Source organism: Athene cunicularia (assembly GCF_003259725.1).
Source record: "Athene cunicularia isolate RWA chromosome 4 unlocalized genomic scaffold, athCun1 chr4_part1, whole genome shotgun sequence".
Classification (NCBI taxonomy): Eukaryota; Metazoa; Chordata; class Aves; order Strigiformes; family Strigidae; genus Athene; species Athene cunicularia.
The window spans coordinates 32,300,200-32,317,158 of NW_020799098.1; the positions used below are offsets into that span (position 1 = coordinate 32,300,200).

The 16,959-nt window shown below is 38.2% G+C and overlaps 1 protein-coding gene and 1 long non-coding RNA gene across 12 annotated transcripts in view; one reads left to right on the plus strand and one right to left on the minus strand.

Moving 5' to 3' along the window:
• Positions 1 to 345: 345 nt before the first annotated feature.
• LOC113479399 lies at positions 346 to 8,395 on the plus strand. The gene is made up of 3 exons (XR_003398245.1): positions 346 to 562; positions 2,071 to 3,480; positions 5,465 to 8,395. It is a non-coding gene; the product is annotated as an uncharacterized LOC113479399 (long non-coding RNA).
• A 5,650-nt stretch (positions 8,396 to 14,045) lies between these two features.
• FGL1 (fibrinogen like 1) overlaps positions 14,046 to 16,959 on the minus strand; it is a 30,711-nt gene continuing 27,797 nt past the window's right edge. For all 11 annotated transcript variants that reach the window (XM_026847246.1, XM_026847242.1, XM_026847247.1 and 8 more), the window contains one exon: positions 14,046 to 15,315. In XM_026847246.1, coding sequence (XP_026703047.1) covers positions 15,156 to 15,315 — 160 coding nt within the window. In that variant the 3' untranslated portion in view covers positions 14,046 to 15,155. The remainder of the gene's footprint in view (positions 15,316 to 16,959) is intronic.

Sequence of the window (16,959 nt, forward strand, 5' to 3'; positions counted from 1 at the left end):
TGGCTGGCCCCGCCGGGCCCACTGCTGCCCTCCCGCACCAGGGAGCGTGGAACACGCAGGCAGTGCCTCCGGGGTCAGCTGAGAGCGGCCGTGGGCCTGGGGTTCGCGTGGTGGTGCAGAGCAACGCGGAGGCAGCGGCCAGGTTAGGACAAGAGAACACCCCAGGAGGTTCTAGCTTAATTTTCCCGATGGCCTGAGCTGCGCAGTGCTGGACTTGTGCTAAACCTTTGCATTTATGCAAAATAGTTTACAAGTGCAAACCACGTGCAAAGCATTTGAGTTTAGTAGTGACTGGCCACAACTTTAACTCTGCCTTTTAGCGCCCTGTCTGCAGTATTGCTTTGTGCTCAGTGTCCTGGATTTGAGTGGTAGTAGAGTCACCGCTTCCCTCCAGGATCTGTCCTCTTCGGGGGTTTGCTGGGGAAAGTACATCCTGTGGCAGTGTCCCAGACCCCATGGAGTAGCTACTCAGCACCAAAGCAGTGTCTTCAGCTGGTGGTGCTACCCATAACAGGAGGTAGAGAAGGAAGATCTTTTACTCACCTTTACAAAGCCCCCAAAAGTAAGTTTTGCCTATGCAATGTCCAAGGAGGAGAAGCTTTCAAATGCCAGAAAGGCTGGACACTCTTACCCGGTGTGTCTGGTGCACGAGGGCACAGCAGCCTCTGGGTTCCCTGTGTGCCAACGTAGGAATCTGTATCCAGGACAGATTTGGTGACTCCATAGGAAATGCTTTCTTAACATCAAGCTAATTCCCTGACCTTCCCCTCCACTACTATATACAGTTGCTGGCTATTTATATATGTGATGAATATGATTCAGAATTAAGCATGCCAGGAAGACACTGAATCTTTCAACCTAATAATTAAAAAAGGAATATAGCATGATTGCTTTGTTTCACCACCACATGAAAGAGAACTATTTATTTTTATTGTGGTTAGCTTAGTAGTAACAAACAAAATATTTTATTCCCATCCATGAAAAGCAATCTTTCCCATCTTTATGGGCTTCGTCCAAAGCGTGCTGGAGTCAGTAGTATTATTCATGGGCTTTCAGTTAGCACGTGACAGCAAATCTAGTGAGCCACATTAGAGCAAGAGTGCTCTGGGGCTACAAGGATGAGCACTGTACAAGACTTGGACATCCCGAGAGGGAATAATGCCAGTCTGTAGTGAGGGTCTGTACGGTGCTGCAGACCTTGGGAAGCAAACCCTTCAGTAGCATAGCTGAAGCACCCTGGCATGAGTCTGCTGCTGTGGCTGGACGTGTGGAGCAAGGGACATTGTGAGATTTTTGTGGTGTCATTAGATCACAGCTCATGTGAAACTGAGTGTTAGATGGTTTACATAGCCAGCCTTTTAGCAAAGTTCACAGGCATGGCTCCAACTATATGTATCAAGGCTAATCTCAATTACAACTTAAAAATGCCTCTCTCTTTGTCACTGTGTGGATGGTCTGGAAAGTATCGACTGATTGCTACAGCTGAAAGCTTGTCATGTTGATCTTTATCCCACCAAAGATCTTTATCCTATCCAAAGATCACAGTTCATTCAGCAGTCGCTGCAACCATTCCACTCTGATGGCTCTTTCATTTTTCCTGGTCTTGTTGTTTGTCTAGGCCTTTCATACAGCAGTAATCAAGGGAAGAAAAAATCAATTTAAAAACCAGAGACTTGGATTCTTTTAAAATGCTATAATAATGAGGAAATTCGGAATAGTGGCACTGGCATGTCTTTAATATCTTCCCAACTGGGAAGATGGTATTCAGGTTGATGACAAAAGTTGAAATCACTGCACAAATTTGACAATTTTGTCAAATCTCATCAAGGAGGATTTCAAAGTGGCCAAGGACTCTCAATGCAAAGAAGGAGGAGGAACTAGAGAGGCCACTGAGGTCTGTGTAATTTACCTTTTTTGCATCATTTGCTCTTGGAAGTCCTTTTCCTAGGATTCTAATCAAAACCTGTTGGAATCAGTTGTTCTGATCGAAATCTTGTAACAGCCCTTTCTTCTCTTGCTAAGTAGCCATGAAGTGACTTTCTCTTCTCTGCCTTATTTTTCCTTCCTCAGCTCTTCTGGTCCATGCATTTTCAGTTTCATAAATGTAGGAGGAAGACTGCAGTATCATGTCACTTAATGTTGAAAAAGGAGGAAAGGAAAAAAGAAAAGGGAAGAAAGGCAGAAAAACTTACATGAGGAAGAGACATGGAAGACAAAGGATGACGAGGGGGAAGGTAATCAAGAGGACTAAAGCATGGGAAAGAATTGGAGAGATCAGAGCAAGGGGTGACTATCACAGCAGGCGGGAAACAGAAGAATTGGTTACAGACAGATTTTATATTCTCTCCTTATTTCTTGTTAAGAGGAGTTAGTCAGGAATAAGTTCCACAAACACCTCTGAAGGGGCTGGAAAAAAAACCCAAAACTACACTGAGATGGGTGTATGTCTGTCTTTAATAATAGATATGATTGCAGCAGGTGTAAATAATTTGAAACAGTACCAGGTAACTTGAGTATCAATAGCAGTAAAAATGCAGCAGCACAGGACTGCCAAGTCTGTGTCCTGTTGGTATCCAAGGTAATGGATGGTTTTGAATAGGTTATTAGGGAACTCACTCAGCTTGTGTACTTTAATATTATATGGTAATCAGCTAGAAAAGCAGTCTTGTAACAGGGATTGAAATTCAGATTTCCCTCTCCCAGCTAGATACCTCAGTTGTTGCACTGCAAAGTGATGCCTTGCTTCCCTGGCCCAATGAATGTGTATTAGTTTGTTTAGAATAACAGCCTTTCAGCAGGCACAATGAAAGGCATTCCTCCCAGCTAGCCTCTGGCCTGGTGACATCCTGGGAAGTGCTGGCTAGGGATTCAGTGTTGTCCTCAGGACTCTCCAGGTCTAAGCTCTACCTGTTTAGCTGCTGAGGGGACCTCTCCATCCTCCAGCCATGCTTTTGAAAGATGCCAAAGTCTAAATGCAGACCCTGCTCCAGCATAACCCAAGAATTAAATGCTTTAGATGCCAAGAAGGTTAGGGTTATGGTGTCAGTAATTGGCAACTCGGGTGCTTCTCATGCTGGCTATTAGAGATTCTGGTCCAAGGTGTGGATGCTTCTGACATGGTGGGGAGTGGGGGTACCTGGCCCAGAGCTGGGGGCTCCTGGCTAGGAAACTGGCACCAGAACTTGGGGGTTGCAGCTCTTAATGTTGTGACAGCTTGGCCTGTGGTAGATTTATAGGTACATCTTGTCTTGGCTGTGTCTGGGAAAACACCATGTTGTGGATTTGTTCATGCTACACAGCAATGTGTTCACAGGTAATCCTTGGCATCACGAGGCTGACTTCTGTCAGGTATAATTCCAGCAGTCCAGAGGTTAATGTACTCTGTCTGTTGTGATTTTTTATTTTTTTTTAAGGTGGGGAGAGGGCCAGTGGAGACATGTAATGAACATCGATAACTGCATTTAATTTCCTTGGCAAGTGGTAAGTACTGTTCCCCTTTGTTTGCTTATGCTGACTACATTTAAAGTACTGCATAAAATAAAGCAAACCTTTCTGGAGGCCAGTGCCAATTTTGGTGGAAGAAAAGTATAGCACTACAGTTGAAAGTCTTCATTATCTTCTGAGGCTCAATTACAATGAATATTCTTTAATTTTTGCTACCACACACTTCACATTCATATGACTTCTTTTCTGCCCAAGGCCTATTTGAATAAAATTGTATACTTCCTGCTTTGACAACATACTGATGATGTATGCTAGAGAAAATCATTAGGAGTAGTCCTGCTGAAAATGTTGAAAATGTCTTTGGATGGTAATTTGGGCTGGATCTTGTAATTTTACTGGTAATTGTACCTGTAATGGCTACAAGTAATACCATTCTAAGAATCCTTGGTATTTCTCCTCCACAGTTCAGAAGGGAATCAGACAGACTGTGGGTATCCCCACAAAAAGTATTGGTGAACACATCACAGATCTCTGGGCTAAATTAATCCCTTAAGTGATTTTTTTTTTTCATATGCTTTTCACAAAAACAAGTTTCACTCCTCTACTTACAAGCAGCACTGGTGGAGAACTAGAAAATACTCCTAATGCTTTAACCATTAGACTAATTGTAGTTCACTTGATTCCCTAATGTAATAAAATTCTTGCTTTTGTGGGCCATTATCTGTTAGATAAACCCCTACATTGTTTGTGTTATTAATTATTTATTCCTTCCATTATTCTTAAATGCACATTAAAGAATTGGCTCATGGTTTTTAGCACAATTCATATGAACAACTCTGTTCAATAATTTTTGGAAGCATTTTCTTACGGCAAATAAATAAGGAAAACAGTTTCATCTTCTGTGGAGTTCAGATACCAGTTTAACAGTTATATTCCTATCAATATTTTGAGAAATCTAGATAGGAGTGTTTTTTTCCTTCCTGATATTAGTGATTGAGAATTTGTATATTATTCTTCTAGACTATTTTAGTTACTTTTCTATTTTTTCCAGTTAGAAAAAGAATTGACTAATTTTTCCCCCTTACTTCTTTAGTGTCATTTCAATAAGCTTACATAGTCATATGCAGAATGACAACTTTACTGTTTTGCACCTACAATTGTTACCCCTTGGTGTTTTCCATATATGCTGTTTCCTAAGCAAACATACTTTCACATAAGCGGATTCATGCAAAAATACCAAATGTGGTTATTTATCTATTCTGAGAGGAAAAATAAAGACCATATAGTGAACATGACAGCCTAGCAGAGTTATCTTTAAAATGGTATTTTCAATCCGTGTTAGCACAATTGAGAAGCTACTTGCCTTTATCAAGGCAATAGGGGAGGGATATTACAGCAAAGAAGATGGCTAAACCTTGAAAAAGGTTGCTGGCTGGGAGACTGGCTGCTAGGAAAGATTAAATCATAGATCGTGTGAAGATCGTTGAGATTCATATATTGCCACAATGTGAAGATTTCCAGCCAAACCTGCCCACTTCCTAAGAAAATATAGTGGTGTTCTTGACAGATGTTAAGAAATGGCTGAACAGAAAGAAAATCCTGGTTTTCAGTCATGTTGAACTGGAGCTGATATTTAAATAACCACAAGATCACTAACCTGGTGAATGACTTGGTCAGAGGAAAGAGAGAGAGGAAGAGACCTGTGAAAAATATGCCTAGCTATGCTAGCTGGATCTCTTTGCAGGTGGGACTACTTGGTGCAATAGACAGTGGCTGATAACAAATTTCCGTGGCACCCTGTAGAAAATTAGAGGAGAAACTGAAGGAGCTTTCCCAACAAGATGCTGGCAGATGAGTCAGAAGCTGGAGGAGTGGGAGATAATCTAGCTATTAGAGACAGCGAACAGGGAGTGGAGATTTTCAGTCTTGAGTGCAGGATGAAAAGCAGCCAGCATCACATATTCTTACTTTTTTTCTATTACTGATTGTTTCTTTGCTTCTTTCTTTGTTTTCTTTAAAGGAAAATACCCTTGCTTCTAAAAGTTGTCCTTAAGATCTTTTCTGTTCAAGCAACCATCTGTGGGAAAGAAATGAAGGTGAAGATAAAATTCAAGGAAGACACTTGCACAGACCTATTTGAAAGTGTTTATTGCCAGGAAACAAGTGCTTCTGAGCCTTTACAGGCTATGCCTCTGCAACAGCTCTAAAATATGCTTGCCTTCAGCTATATAAACACTGGTTAACAGAGAGGAAGAATTATTTGCACTAAGACTTATTTAAGGGACACTAGTAGAAGGAAAAGGTTACACAACCAGTTTCTTTTCCTACTTTTCAGTGGTTTCATTACTAACTCACTACAGACAATGTTTTGAAGAAATAAAATTTTGTTGAAGTAAAACCAATTCCATTCTTATCTGTAGCAGGTCAGCTATGTGAGGCTTGGATGTGAGATTAAGTTAGCAGAGTTTAATAAGTATCATTTGCACAGTGGTAAATGTGGACATGGGGATGAATAGGCTCTTAGTCAGCAGCCAATACATATGGTGTTGTGACTTGTTGCGACAGGAGAGAAGTCTAAGCTAACTTGCATGCAGTTTGCCGATTTTGCCTATAGCAAATGCAAAGTAATACACACTGACAATTTCTGCAGACCAGCTGATGCATAGTGAGTTGTTAATAGGTGCTGACTTGATGCTGCTTCTGAGCTCACAAGATAGTGTAATGTAGCGTACCACACTGCTCTTTGCTTAGGCTCTGTTTCATCAGTAATTTTTTTTCTGGTCTTTCAGTAAGCTTTTATGGGTTTCAGATCTCTGTGTATGCAAAATATGTATTCATTAGACACGCAGCACCTTACTATTGCAAGTTATGCCAATGTTCATACTAGCTGGAACAGTCCTGTTTAGAAGGAGGAATGGTGTATGTAAGTGGACAGAAACAACAAAGAAATGAGAGTAATTGTGATAAAGGTAGTGGTTACTAAACACAAACTTGTACTAACATAATAGGAAAAGCTTGAAACTTGTTCTGTGTGGCAACAAGATGTCCCCATCTGAGCGTTGCTGAGACAGGGTAGAACAAAACAATGCTGTGAGGAAGATCTGTTGCAGCAGCCTATGGCAGAATTTAGCACTGACTACTCAAAAGGGAACTGCTAAAGGTGAAAAGCCATGTAAGTGGAGAATGAAAACCTTTCCTTTTCTTTTTCCTCCTCCTCTCCAACCAATATGGACAGATGAATTCTAACATTAATGAAGGGACAGCATGTGCTTTTGATTTGGTGATTGAAAATGAATGCTGTTCTGTATGCGTGAAAGGTTACTGAATGGACAATGAGAGACTGGGGGAAAACAATTAGAGAAAACACAAAACAAGCCTTTTCTGCATGTCATTTTAAATAAATTGTATGCATCCAATGGGAGCAAGAAAATGAATGTAAATTTAGGATTTTTTTCCCTCCTGGGTGGTAACACAAGCCAAAGGGAAGAAGATGAGAAAACCCATATGGAATTTAGAGTGAAAACAATCCAATAGGAAAAAAAATTAAAATTCTTATTTGTACTTGATGTGGTTTAGTCCATGTTTTCCACTGCAACATAGATCACTTAAAGGTCTTACATGAACTCATGTCTAAAACGATCCTTATTTTCCTTAGAACAGGTCTGATGTATTATTTCTGCTTCCACGATACTTGTTCTAACTGACCAAATAAACTTTGCTAGGGAATAAACCCCACAACTTAAATGCAACAGCCTGCAAGACTGTTGTTCTTGGCATAGTTTTAATGACTGGACAGGCCTTACATAAGAAAACTTAGTCCTGTCTAGGGTTCAAGCCATGTGACTGTACAAATTGGACAAGATTACTGTTGAATCAGGTGCATCTGAAATAAGAACAACATTATTTTGTTGGAAAACTGCAGGTGAATGAGAAAGGTCACACATGTATTATGTGTTTACAGCACTCTTCACCTGGGATGCACTAGGATTTATCTGTGAAATTGTGTGTTGCTGATATTTCATACTGTAAAGCCATTGTAAACAAATTAGTTATTAATAAAACAAATTTTGAATTAATATTTTAGATGTGTTATTTTGGCTATTGTGCAGTCTAAGGATTAATTGGAAGTATAATGGATTGTAACAAAAAAGAAAAAGCCAAACACACAAAGTTACAAAATCATTAACACTAACATTCTCTGGGTAATCTATTTTGTTCTTTGTTTTCACTTCAGTTCCTTTTTCTGATAGGTCAGTAGTCCTGTATAGGAAGAAAAGGTAAATTGAAGTAGGAATGAACATATTAGTTTCTTCAGTGCTAGCTACTTGCTTTTTCTTAGCTGAACTTAAGGCTAGCATGTAGATAAGCCACTAAGATGCAGTGTCAGAATCTTTTGAAGGCAGAAGTCAGCTTATTTGCACACAGGATTCTAAAAACATGTATGTTTTCTATTGTGATGACCTTCTGAGTCAGAGCTGGAATGTGCAGCGGAAGAGTAGTCATCTCTGCTGTCCCACATGGCGCCCTCTTAACCACAAGCTCTTGCTCAGCCTCCTGTTAGTGGGCATTTGTCCATTTTTATAATTTTCCACAGTCTGAATGCAAACTGTAGTAACAAATAGCATTTTCTAAGCTCCTATGTATTACTAGAATTCTTCAAGGAATCCCTGTGTGCCTGATTTTTTTCCCCTACTTTGTATATATCACAGAACACTGACTGAAATACCCTACTATGCACATTGATTTGTCCTTCTGGATTTCATTTGCCATTTACAATGAGCAGCTTGCAGTGTGTTTAAAATGGCTACAACAGGCAGTGCTCTTACTAAGAGTTACTGATTCTGTCTCTCTCTGTGAATACTGATATAATGGATGGTGATGCCAACTAGAGCTGATTACTTCCTGCTCTTCAGCACTGCTATCTCTATGGAAGTTGAAGCTGCAGACTTTCTTAATTAATCATGCCAGTCTAGAAACTGAAGACCATATGGGCTAAGTATAGTGGAGCCTTCTGCTATAGTCAGCACTTCTTTCCTTTAAATACACAGCTTGGATGTAAGAAAGCAAATGTAATCTTTCAGGGACAACTCTGGGAATTTTAAATATGCTGTGAAATACTTGTGCAGTACACCTTTCCCAGAGACTGAATTCATCACTGTGGAGAATGCTTCTGAAACAGAAGGCTTAAACAGTATGCAAGACAGGCCATAAAAGCCTTAACCTCTCTTCCTATGTTGTATATAGTTTAGAAACTGCTGCTCATGAGGTTTTATCCAAGTGAAAAACCTGATGATTCCTGATTATAGACAGGGATCAGCCAGAACTAGTAGCCTAGGCTAGTAATAGAATAAAATGGAGTCCTTGAATTACATGTTTCCTGAGGAGTTTCCAAAGTGCTCTATAAAATGGTTAAATCATATTTCTCATACATAAGGAGAGTATCAAAGAGTTCAGTGACTTGCCCCATGATACAGAGAAAATCAGAGGTGATGGGGACAAGCATTCCTTCTCACTCTTACATCTATAAAGTCCTGGTTCCACTTCTTAAAGTGAAAATGCATACATTTAGGTTGTATTCTTCTTCATATTAGGAAAATTAGATTCATGAGTCAGAATGGTTCCACATTTTCCCTGCCTTTCAAAATCTGTATGTCCCAGAAAAGGGATTTTCATTTTAGTCACTTGTTCTCTTCTCACTATGGCTGGACTCCTTGATGGTAAAACAGGCAGTTAAATATTTAACAGTAGTGCAGTACTTTTTTCTTTCTGAGACTAATAGAGGCTTTCCTTAAAATATTTGTTTTTATCATATAATTGAAGAAATGCATTTGTAGCTGAAGATTTATGTTATAACACTTCCAAGAAGCAGTCTGATGGAACTTCTTTGATTTAATGTGTAAGGATAAATACACCCCAAAGAAGGCTTTCTCTGGTATCACATCAGAGTTGCTTGCATTTAAATTAGTGGGTCAGCAAGAAAGGACAGTGGAACCTTTTATTAGCAGCTGACTTCTCTCGAGTCTCATTTTACATTTTTGGTTCCAGCACTATTCAACTGAAAGGAGATACTGTAGGTAAAAAAAAAAAAAAAAAAAAAAAAAAAAGAGACAAGGAAACTGCTAGACACCAGCTTCCACTGTGTTCTTCAAAAATATCTGTATTCTCACTGATATTATAAAGAAACATCATGTGGCATGTTTCCTTGTGTATTCTCTGGTAAGAGCTTTTCATAAGCAAAGTCTATGATACAGAGTTCAGTATTTTTTTAAAGCTGTTTTAGATGAAGATGCTGCCTATTAGGTAAGAAACAAAGGTGAATATACACATAAATTATATTTCACCTGCTGAAATCACTGTGATAGTGATTTGCTGTTCTCTAAGAAAGTCCGTATTTTCCCTGCAGACCCTTTGCGATGTACCAGAAGACTTCAAAAGTGAATTTGATAACACCATAATTACTTCTGTCAGGAACTCTTCCTGTGTTGGACAGCCTGATCATTCCTTGTCTTTAGTGATGGAGTTCTTTGAAAAGCTGCAGGATGTCTTAATTTCCCTCAAATTTTGGTTTTGCGGTTAATTAGTGTACAAATGACACAGCCATTGTGAGATCTGTATAGATCTGTATAGAGCCTGTTATCACATGCATCAACAAGTAAGTCTGAGATGTCATGGGCAATCTCTTCCTTACTTTCTAGCTCTCTTCAGATCTCTTTTCAGCTCTAGCTGGACATAAGCACAGATATTTTTGTTGTTCTGGTAACACAGGAGAAGGTTGTTGATCATGAATTACAGAGCACATACAGACTTACAGGTCTACACTACCTATAAAATGCTATATAATGAATATGGCTGATAAACTTTTTAATGAGAAAGTATTAGAATAATAAAAACGATTTGTTGTTAAAGCCGTGTTTTCTTTGGGATACAGTGTAAATGATCTGCTTGAGCAGCAGATGTCGGGCCTAATTCATCCCCAGTGTAACCTTTCTGAACTGAGTTGATTTGCATGAGATTCATTTTGCTCATTCTTCTGGAGAGAGAGGAAAAAAAAAAAGTTGAGAATTACATAGCTAGGAAGGTGTCCAGTTCATATCTTATATATTAAACTTCTATGCCAGGTTTAGAGGCTCAAGTGCTTTAGTTTAATGCTGGAGAGTTAAAGAAAAATCTAAAGTAGAATTTATTGTCATGGATTACAAATCTTAATGACATTTTTTTTTTTGAGTTGTGCTATTAATGACTTTTTTTTTTCAAGTTGTGTAAACATAAAAAGGAAGCCCTTCCCTTCCTTCAATACTCTAGAACTTTTTCCTTAGAAATTTTAGGTTGAGTGACTTGTGTTCTTCCAGATGGGTATGATTTTTCTGTTTTCTTTTTTTTCTGTACTGCGTCAGAGGTGTAATAAAACCAAGTCAGAAGCTGTTAAACCCCTTGTTAGGAAAAGTCAGTAAGAGGAGTAGTTGAGAACCATGCTGCTATCTTTAATTAAGCATGCTGCATAACAGAAGTAGAGAGGATTCAGTGTCAGAGTACTGGAACAATTTGAAGTAGCATTATTTCAGAAACTTCCATAGGATATTTAAAATAAGTCATGTAAAGTTATTAGAAAATAAGAAAAAGGAAATGCATTACAATCATTAAAATCCCCTTCACATCTTGCAAGTGTTAATAATTCAAACTTAGATACTAGCCTACAGAGTGACTTTCTACCAATTACATGCTGCATGAATTTTACATTTGCTAAGTACTGCGTGAATAACCCACTGATTTCAGGGAGGGTGCTTTTCCCAGATGGGTGTATGGCATCTTGGCAGGAGATGGATTTCCTGCTCTCCCTGCAGTGAATTCACTATGGCACAAGCACTTACTTCATCCTGCTGCTGCCACAACTGTTCACAAAATCTCTGTTTCCTGATCATGAGTAACATTAAAATGCTTCATTATTTGTGTTATGATATAAAGATGGGCTTCCCTCACTCCAGTAAAGTTCCCTTGAAATTCAGGGTAGTAGAGATGTGAAAAGTAGAAAGAGATCCCATCAGGGAAGAGCAGTAGAAGAACTGTAGCAAGAATACAGTATGTTAGTTCAGGTAGTGTTTGGAACTTGCACGGTTTTGTTGCTGCTTGCTGATCAGCAGAAGATATGAACTACTGTTGTAATGCAAGGCTTTTTAAATTAAAGAGCCCATAATTTAGCTGCCTAAAAGTGCTGTACCTCAACCTCATTAGACGCTGTGAATTTCCGTAAGACTTAGGTAACCTTAGGAACTTATGTATGATTTCAGAAGTGAGTTAAGGACTAAATTCAGTTAAACATTTTTTACTTGTTTTCTGTCAGTTAATAATTAACTTAATCTGGAGAACCGTTTGTACTAGTTTACAAATGTGGTATTGGTGGTAGAGCACCATCTAGTGCAGGGTATCACCAACATAAAAGCCTTTCTGCTCATCTGTCACTTGTCTGTGTTTAGCTAATTTAATATGATGTGTTGGGTTGCATAAAGTGCCAGCCCAGTGGCTCCTGTGGCAATAGAATTTTGCAATTACATGAGAGATTGTGGATTGAAAATTATTTGGGACCTTTTGCAAGGACAACAAAATTGAATGCACTGAAGTTCAGGTAATCACTTGTGAGAACCATATACTCTTAAGACGAATCTGTTTATTTTCCTGCAAACGGTGTTGGGTGATATATTCATTATAATAATTCAATCCAATGTGATTATAAACTAGGTTGCACACTGATTCTCACAAGAGATTTAGAGATCCAACTGCCATTTTAGGTGCCTTAAGTACACTATTTAACTCCTCCAAGCCTTTGCTCAGCTTCTGCAGAACCTCAGAGCTACCCAGGTTCCTTAAACCAGGCATTCACAGGTATGCAAAACATGGACAAGATTAAAGATCCAACTGTCATTAAGAAGGGAAGAAAAGAAGAAAGGAAGGAAGCTTAGATTCTATAGGAGACAGGTAAAAGAAACTTAGGTATTTACAAGTTGCTGAGGAAGGGTGGAAAAAGTGAGCTACAGGGTTGTGGTTGTTTTGCAAAGGCCATATTTTGGTTCTTCTGCAAGCAGATAAACATATGAATTTGGCCCTGGGTTGTTTAATCAATGTTTGGATATCAACATTACAGTTTTGATGCAATCTTTTTAGCATTAGGGTAGGATTAAGAGGAACTGTCATAGTTTACTGAAGACATAGCAATGACAAGCTGGATTTCATCCTGCACTAAGCAAAGGTTAAGATGACCCTCAGGTACTTGGAAAAGATAATTTTTGGATTAATACTATGTAGTCAACAAAAAAATAATTAAGCATCAAAGAAACACTATCATTGTAAAGTTCTACATTCTCTTTGAACAAGCATTTTAACAGAAAATTATAACTTTTCTCTCTCTGAGCATATATTGCATATGAATTTTGGGAATGCTTGAAACCTTGCCAACTTTCCAATTCGCAGACCTGCTCTGAGAAAGCAGCAAGCATGTGCTCATACTAATTTCAAAGTAACTTCTGGTTTTGAAAAGCTCAATTTTTTGCTTTCTAAGTTGACCTCTTAATAGGGAACTAAAAAAAACAAGACAGAAATAAGTGGAAATTTTTGAAAATTTAGATATGAAGTACTTCCCTGGATAATTTTTCTGTTCTTTCTACCTCCTTCACAACTGCCAAAGAGAACCTACTACTGAAGAAAAGAAAAAAAGAGGGTATAAAAAGCTGCATTTTCATTCTTTCTGAGCTAATGAGGAGAAAACTGTTCACAGACCTGGTAAGCTGTGGTTCGGTTCCCCTTTCTGGGTATACCATTTTGCTAAAAGCAAGGAGGAGTAGCTCTGACAGAACAAAATGTTGTCCTTTAAAAAGAGGTTCAAGAACTGGTATCAGGAGTAACAGTTTTGGGAATGGTGGTGAGAGGTAGGCTTTAGCTAGGCAGTAGCGCTGAACAGAAGAGTCTCCACTGGAAAGCAGTACACCAAACTGTAGTACCTCAGCTCTGTCAATGCACACTAGACGTTTTAGGGAAAATAAATGTTGTAGCATATAAGGTTCTTTCACTGCTTATTTGATTCACCTGGACTTGTGGTTTCCATTCTTTCAATCTCCAAAATGTTTAGCAAATGGAAGAAAACAGAAGTAGACAACTCAAAATATAAATGTGTTTCCCTTGAACAAATATTACAAACATTTTTGATTACACATTGCTGGTAGCTATCATTATGTTCTTTATTAAATTATGACTGACAAAACATTTCCCTTGTTATTTCCTTGATTCTTATTCTTCTTCTATTTGGTTATATGATTTGTATCAAATGGTGTGTATTTGTTTTAATCTATTTGGGAGTTACTATGCTGTTCTGTCTAATGCCTGAACAAATAAACTGGCTTTTGTTCTGCTGTCTTGTAAGAATAAAGAATACCTTATAACATGTTCGTACCTGTTGAGGAAATAATTTAATATGAACAGGCCAGGCCAGGCAGATGTTTATCAGCAGCATTTTTACATTATAATGTTTTTTAGCTGCCTGAACCCATATTTTCTCTACTTATTTTCCTTTTTTTTGTGTGTGTAGTTTTTTGTTGGTTTTTTTTGTTTGTTTGTTTGTTTAGGTGTAATCTGATTTATCTAATTGAGTGAAACTGTTTCATGTGAACCTCTCTTTTCTTCCCTCCAGTTGTTTTACACATCCTCCCTCCCTTATTCCATGCAATTCTTTCAAGAATTCTTGCCAAACTTCTGGTTTTGGAGGATGGAAATGGAAGGAAAAATGGCCATGCAGGGAATTATCATTCAGCTGTCCTGTATTCATATCAATGTAGTTATGAATTGACTGATGGATTGCCAAAAGTTAGTTTCCATTATGTTAAGCTTGACTGAAACCGGCTGCCAGGTTCAAAAACTGTATTTGGACAGAGAGAGAGAGACTGACAGTCCAACCACAAAAGCAAAATTATTTTAGAGAAGGAGGAAAATAAAAGTGCCCAAGTTTGGCTCAGATCCATGTGCTTTTTAAAATCTTAATTTGCATCTTCTCAGCAGAAATAGATTACATTTCATCAGATAGATTTCTAGAAGTGCTCCTAACTTCTCCATGGCAGCAAGCACTAATCAACGATTCTTGTTATTACTGGCAATTGGAGTCTATTGTGGTGCTAGGCACAAAAGCTAGGGGTAGGCAGAGTCTCTCTTACAATTTTTCTTGTACAAGAAAAACGTGGATCTTCAGTTTAGAAGGGAGAAAGCCCAGGGAGCCAAGACAAGGATGTAGGAAAAGGAAAAGATAACAGGCTTAGAGGAAGAACCGCTTTGAAGTGACTGAACAAGGCATTTGACTTACAGATATATAAAGAAAGTAAATATCTGTAGCGTCAAGCACTAAGAACCTCTAAAATGCCAGATTTTAGTTGCACATGAAATACACTTCCCTCTACATATGCATCATGGTAGCCTATGTTCAAAGCAGAGCTGACATTAAAATTAGTTGCAGATTTTGTTATTTAGGCTTTCAGTAAAGTCCAAATGTCAATATATTGTATCTACAGATTCACAAGTCAGACTGTCTTCTCATTTACATCTCATAAAACTACTGGTTGTAGAGGAATTATTCTGGATTTATATATGCATAGATGAGAAGCAACAATCTGCCCATCTGTTTTAATTTAGATTGATTTGCTAAAAGATTAACTAGATAAATCGTCTTAATAAAATATTTAAACAATATTAGGTTCAAAGTCTGCTGGTCTGACCTTCATGACAACAGATTTCAGAGAATACCACCACCCATGCCAAGTGTACCAAACAATCCCGTTGTCTGTCTCGGCAGTGTAGGGGCCTTTGTAGTACAAACCGTTCAAGTTGGCAGAGTGACACCTGGTGGAAAAGTAAAGGAAAACAGAAATGAGGCCTCCTGTCCAAAAGTTGCAAGCACCTGTAGTTTCTGTGTGAGTCAAAAATTTCGCCTTGTTGAAAAAAGCCCAGTTTGACAGCTGCAAAAATTTGCATTTGTGGACTTCAGTGCTCCTAAACATTAACAAATTAATTAGGGCAGAACTGCAAGTTCTTAGCTTCTTGCAAAACAAAAGGTCTTTTTGTTCTTTCCACATACTTTTTGATGTTACTAGCTCTCTGAGTTTTGCCCACTAATCTGTTTCAGTGGAGAATTATTCCAGAGTTGCCCAGGTCAGGTGTGGCAGCAGGGCATACACCAAACATAACTCTGGGAAAGAAACACTGTTCTGCTTTTTGGTGTTCCAGAATAGCCCCTCTGAAGATTTGCAGTTACTCCACATGGTGTTTCATATGACAAAACCTGAATACCACTATCAGTTTGCCTATTCAAGCTGTGGACTTCTATGTACAAATAGATGAATTTGACAGCTAGTTAAACATATGTATACCGATTCACTGGATTATCAGAGCTGGCATTTTATTTGACTATATGAAATACATGTTTTTGTTGTGAAGCAGAAATGCTATTACAGTTTATTAAATACAGTGGTTAAAACAAACTAACCCCTAGCAAAACCCAAAAGGCTTGAATAGGTACCAGCACAACCTTGATAATCAGTTGGTTTCTACAATAAAGATTTTAGATCCTTATGTTACCATATGGAGAGCAAAACAGTTGTTTTTTCCACAGCATATTGTAATGAATTGGCTTACTTTATCTGCCAATTTAGTGCTTTGTTTTAAGTGCTTTTAATATCTAGCTGTCAAACACTGTGATGCTTCAAAAGCAGACCAGAAAATAAGCAAATAGAAAATAGTCCAAATGAACCTTATGGATATTAATACTGTCAAAATTTAGTCTCTTTGGCTTTGCTTACACTTCATTAACACCAGTTTTTGAGAACTGAAAATCTGTGATAAAATCCACATAGGAAAATTCATATATATATATATATATATATATATATATATATATATATATCCAGATAGCATAGAGCTGGATATAAAAAATTCCTTCATAGCTGGGAGCTCCTATACAAACCAGCCAAGAGCACTAATTCCTTCTATGTGTGCTAATCTGTGCATGACAAATACGTGTTCTGAGTGCTTTCCTTTCTCTGCCAGTACTGTTCTTTTGGGTAGGATTTAAGGACACTGACATTTTCTAGTATTTTGCAGGATCCAGTTTTATGTTAGGCTTAACATAAAAAAGTCACTAGCAAGGCAGTGGAATAATACTATTAGTAACTAATTTTCATTATCTAGATAGACTGTCACTTTAAGAGAATGAGCTACACAGCCATAATAGGAACTAGTCTGGTAGGGGACAGCTATCTTTAGTAGTTATGTAGCACCAACTACAAGGTATTAATAACTGTCAAGTTCTGCTGTACAGCTACTTTTGCAAAGGGATCATTCTTTTGTCCAGACCAATCAAATACTACCAAAAAAAAAAAAGTTTTAACAGGCAAAAAATATATACAATTAACTAAAAGTGATTGCTGATTCACTCTTAATGAACTCCATGGCATGGTATCAGAGGTTTATGCTACTTGAGGTATAGAT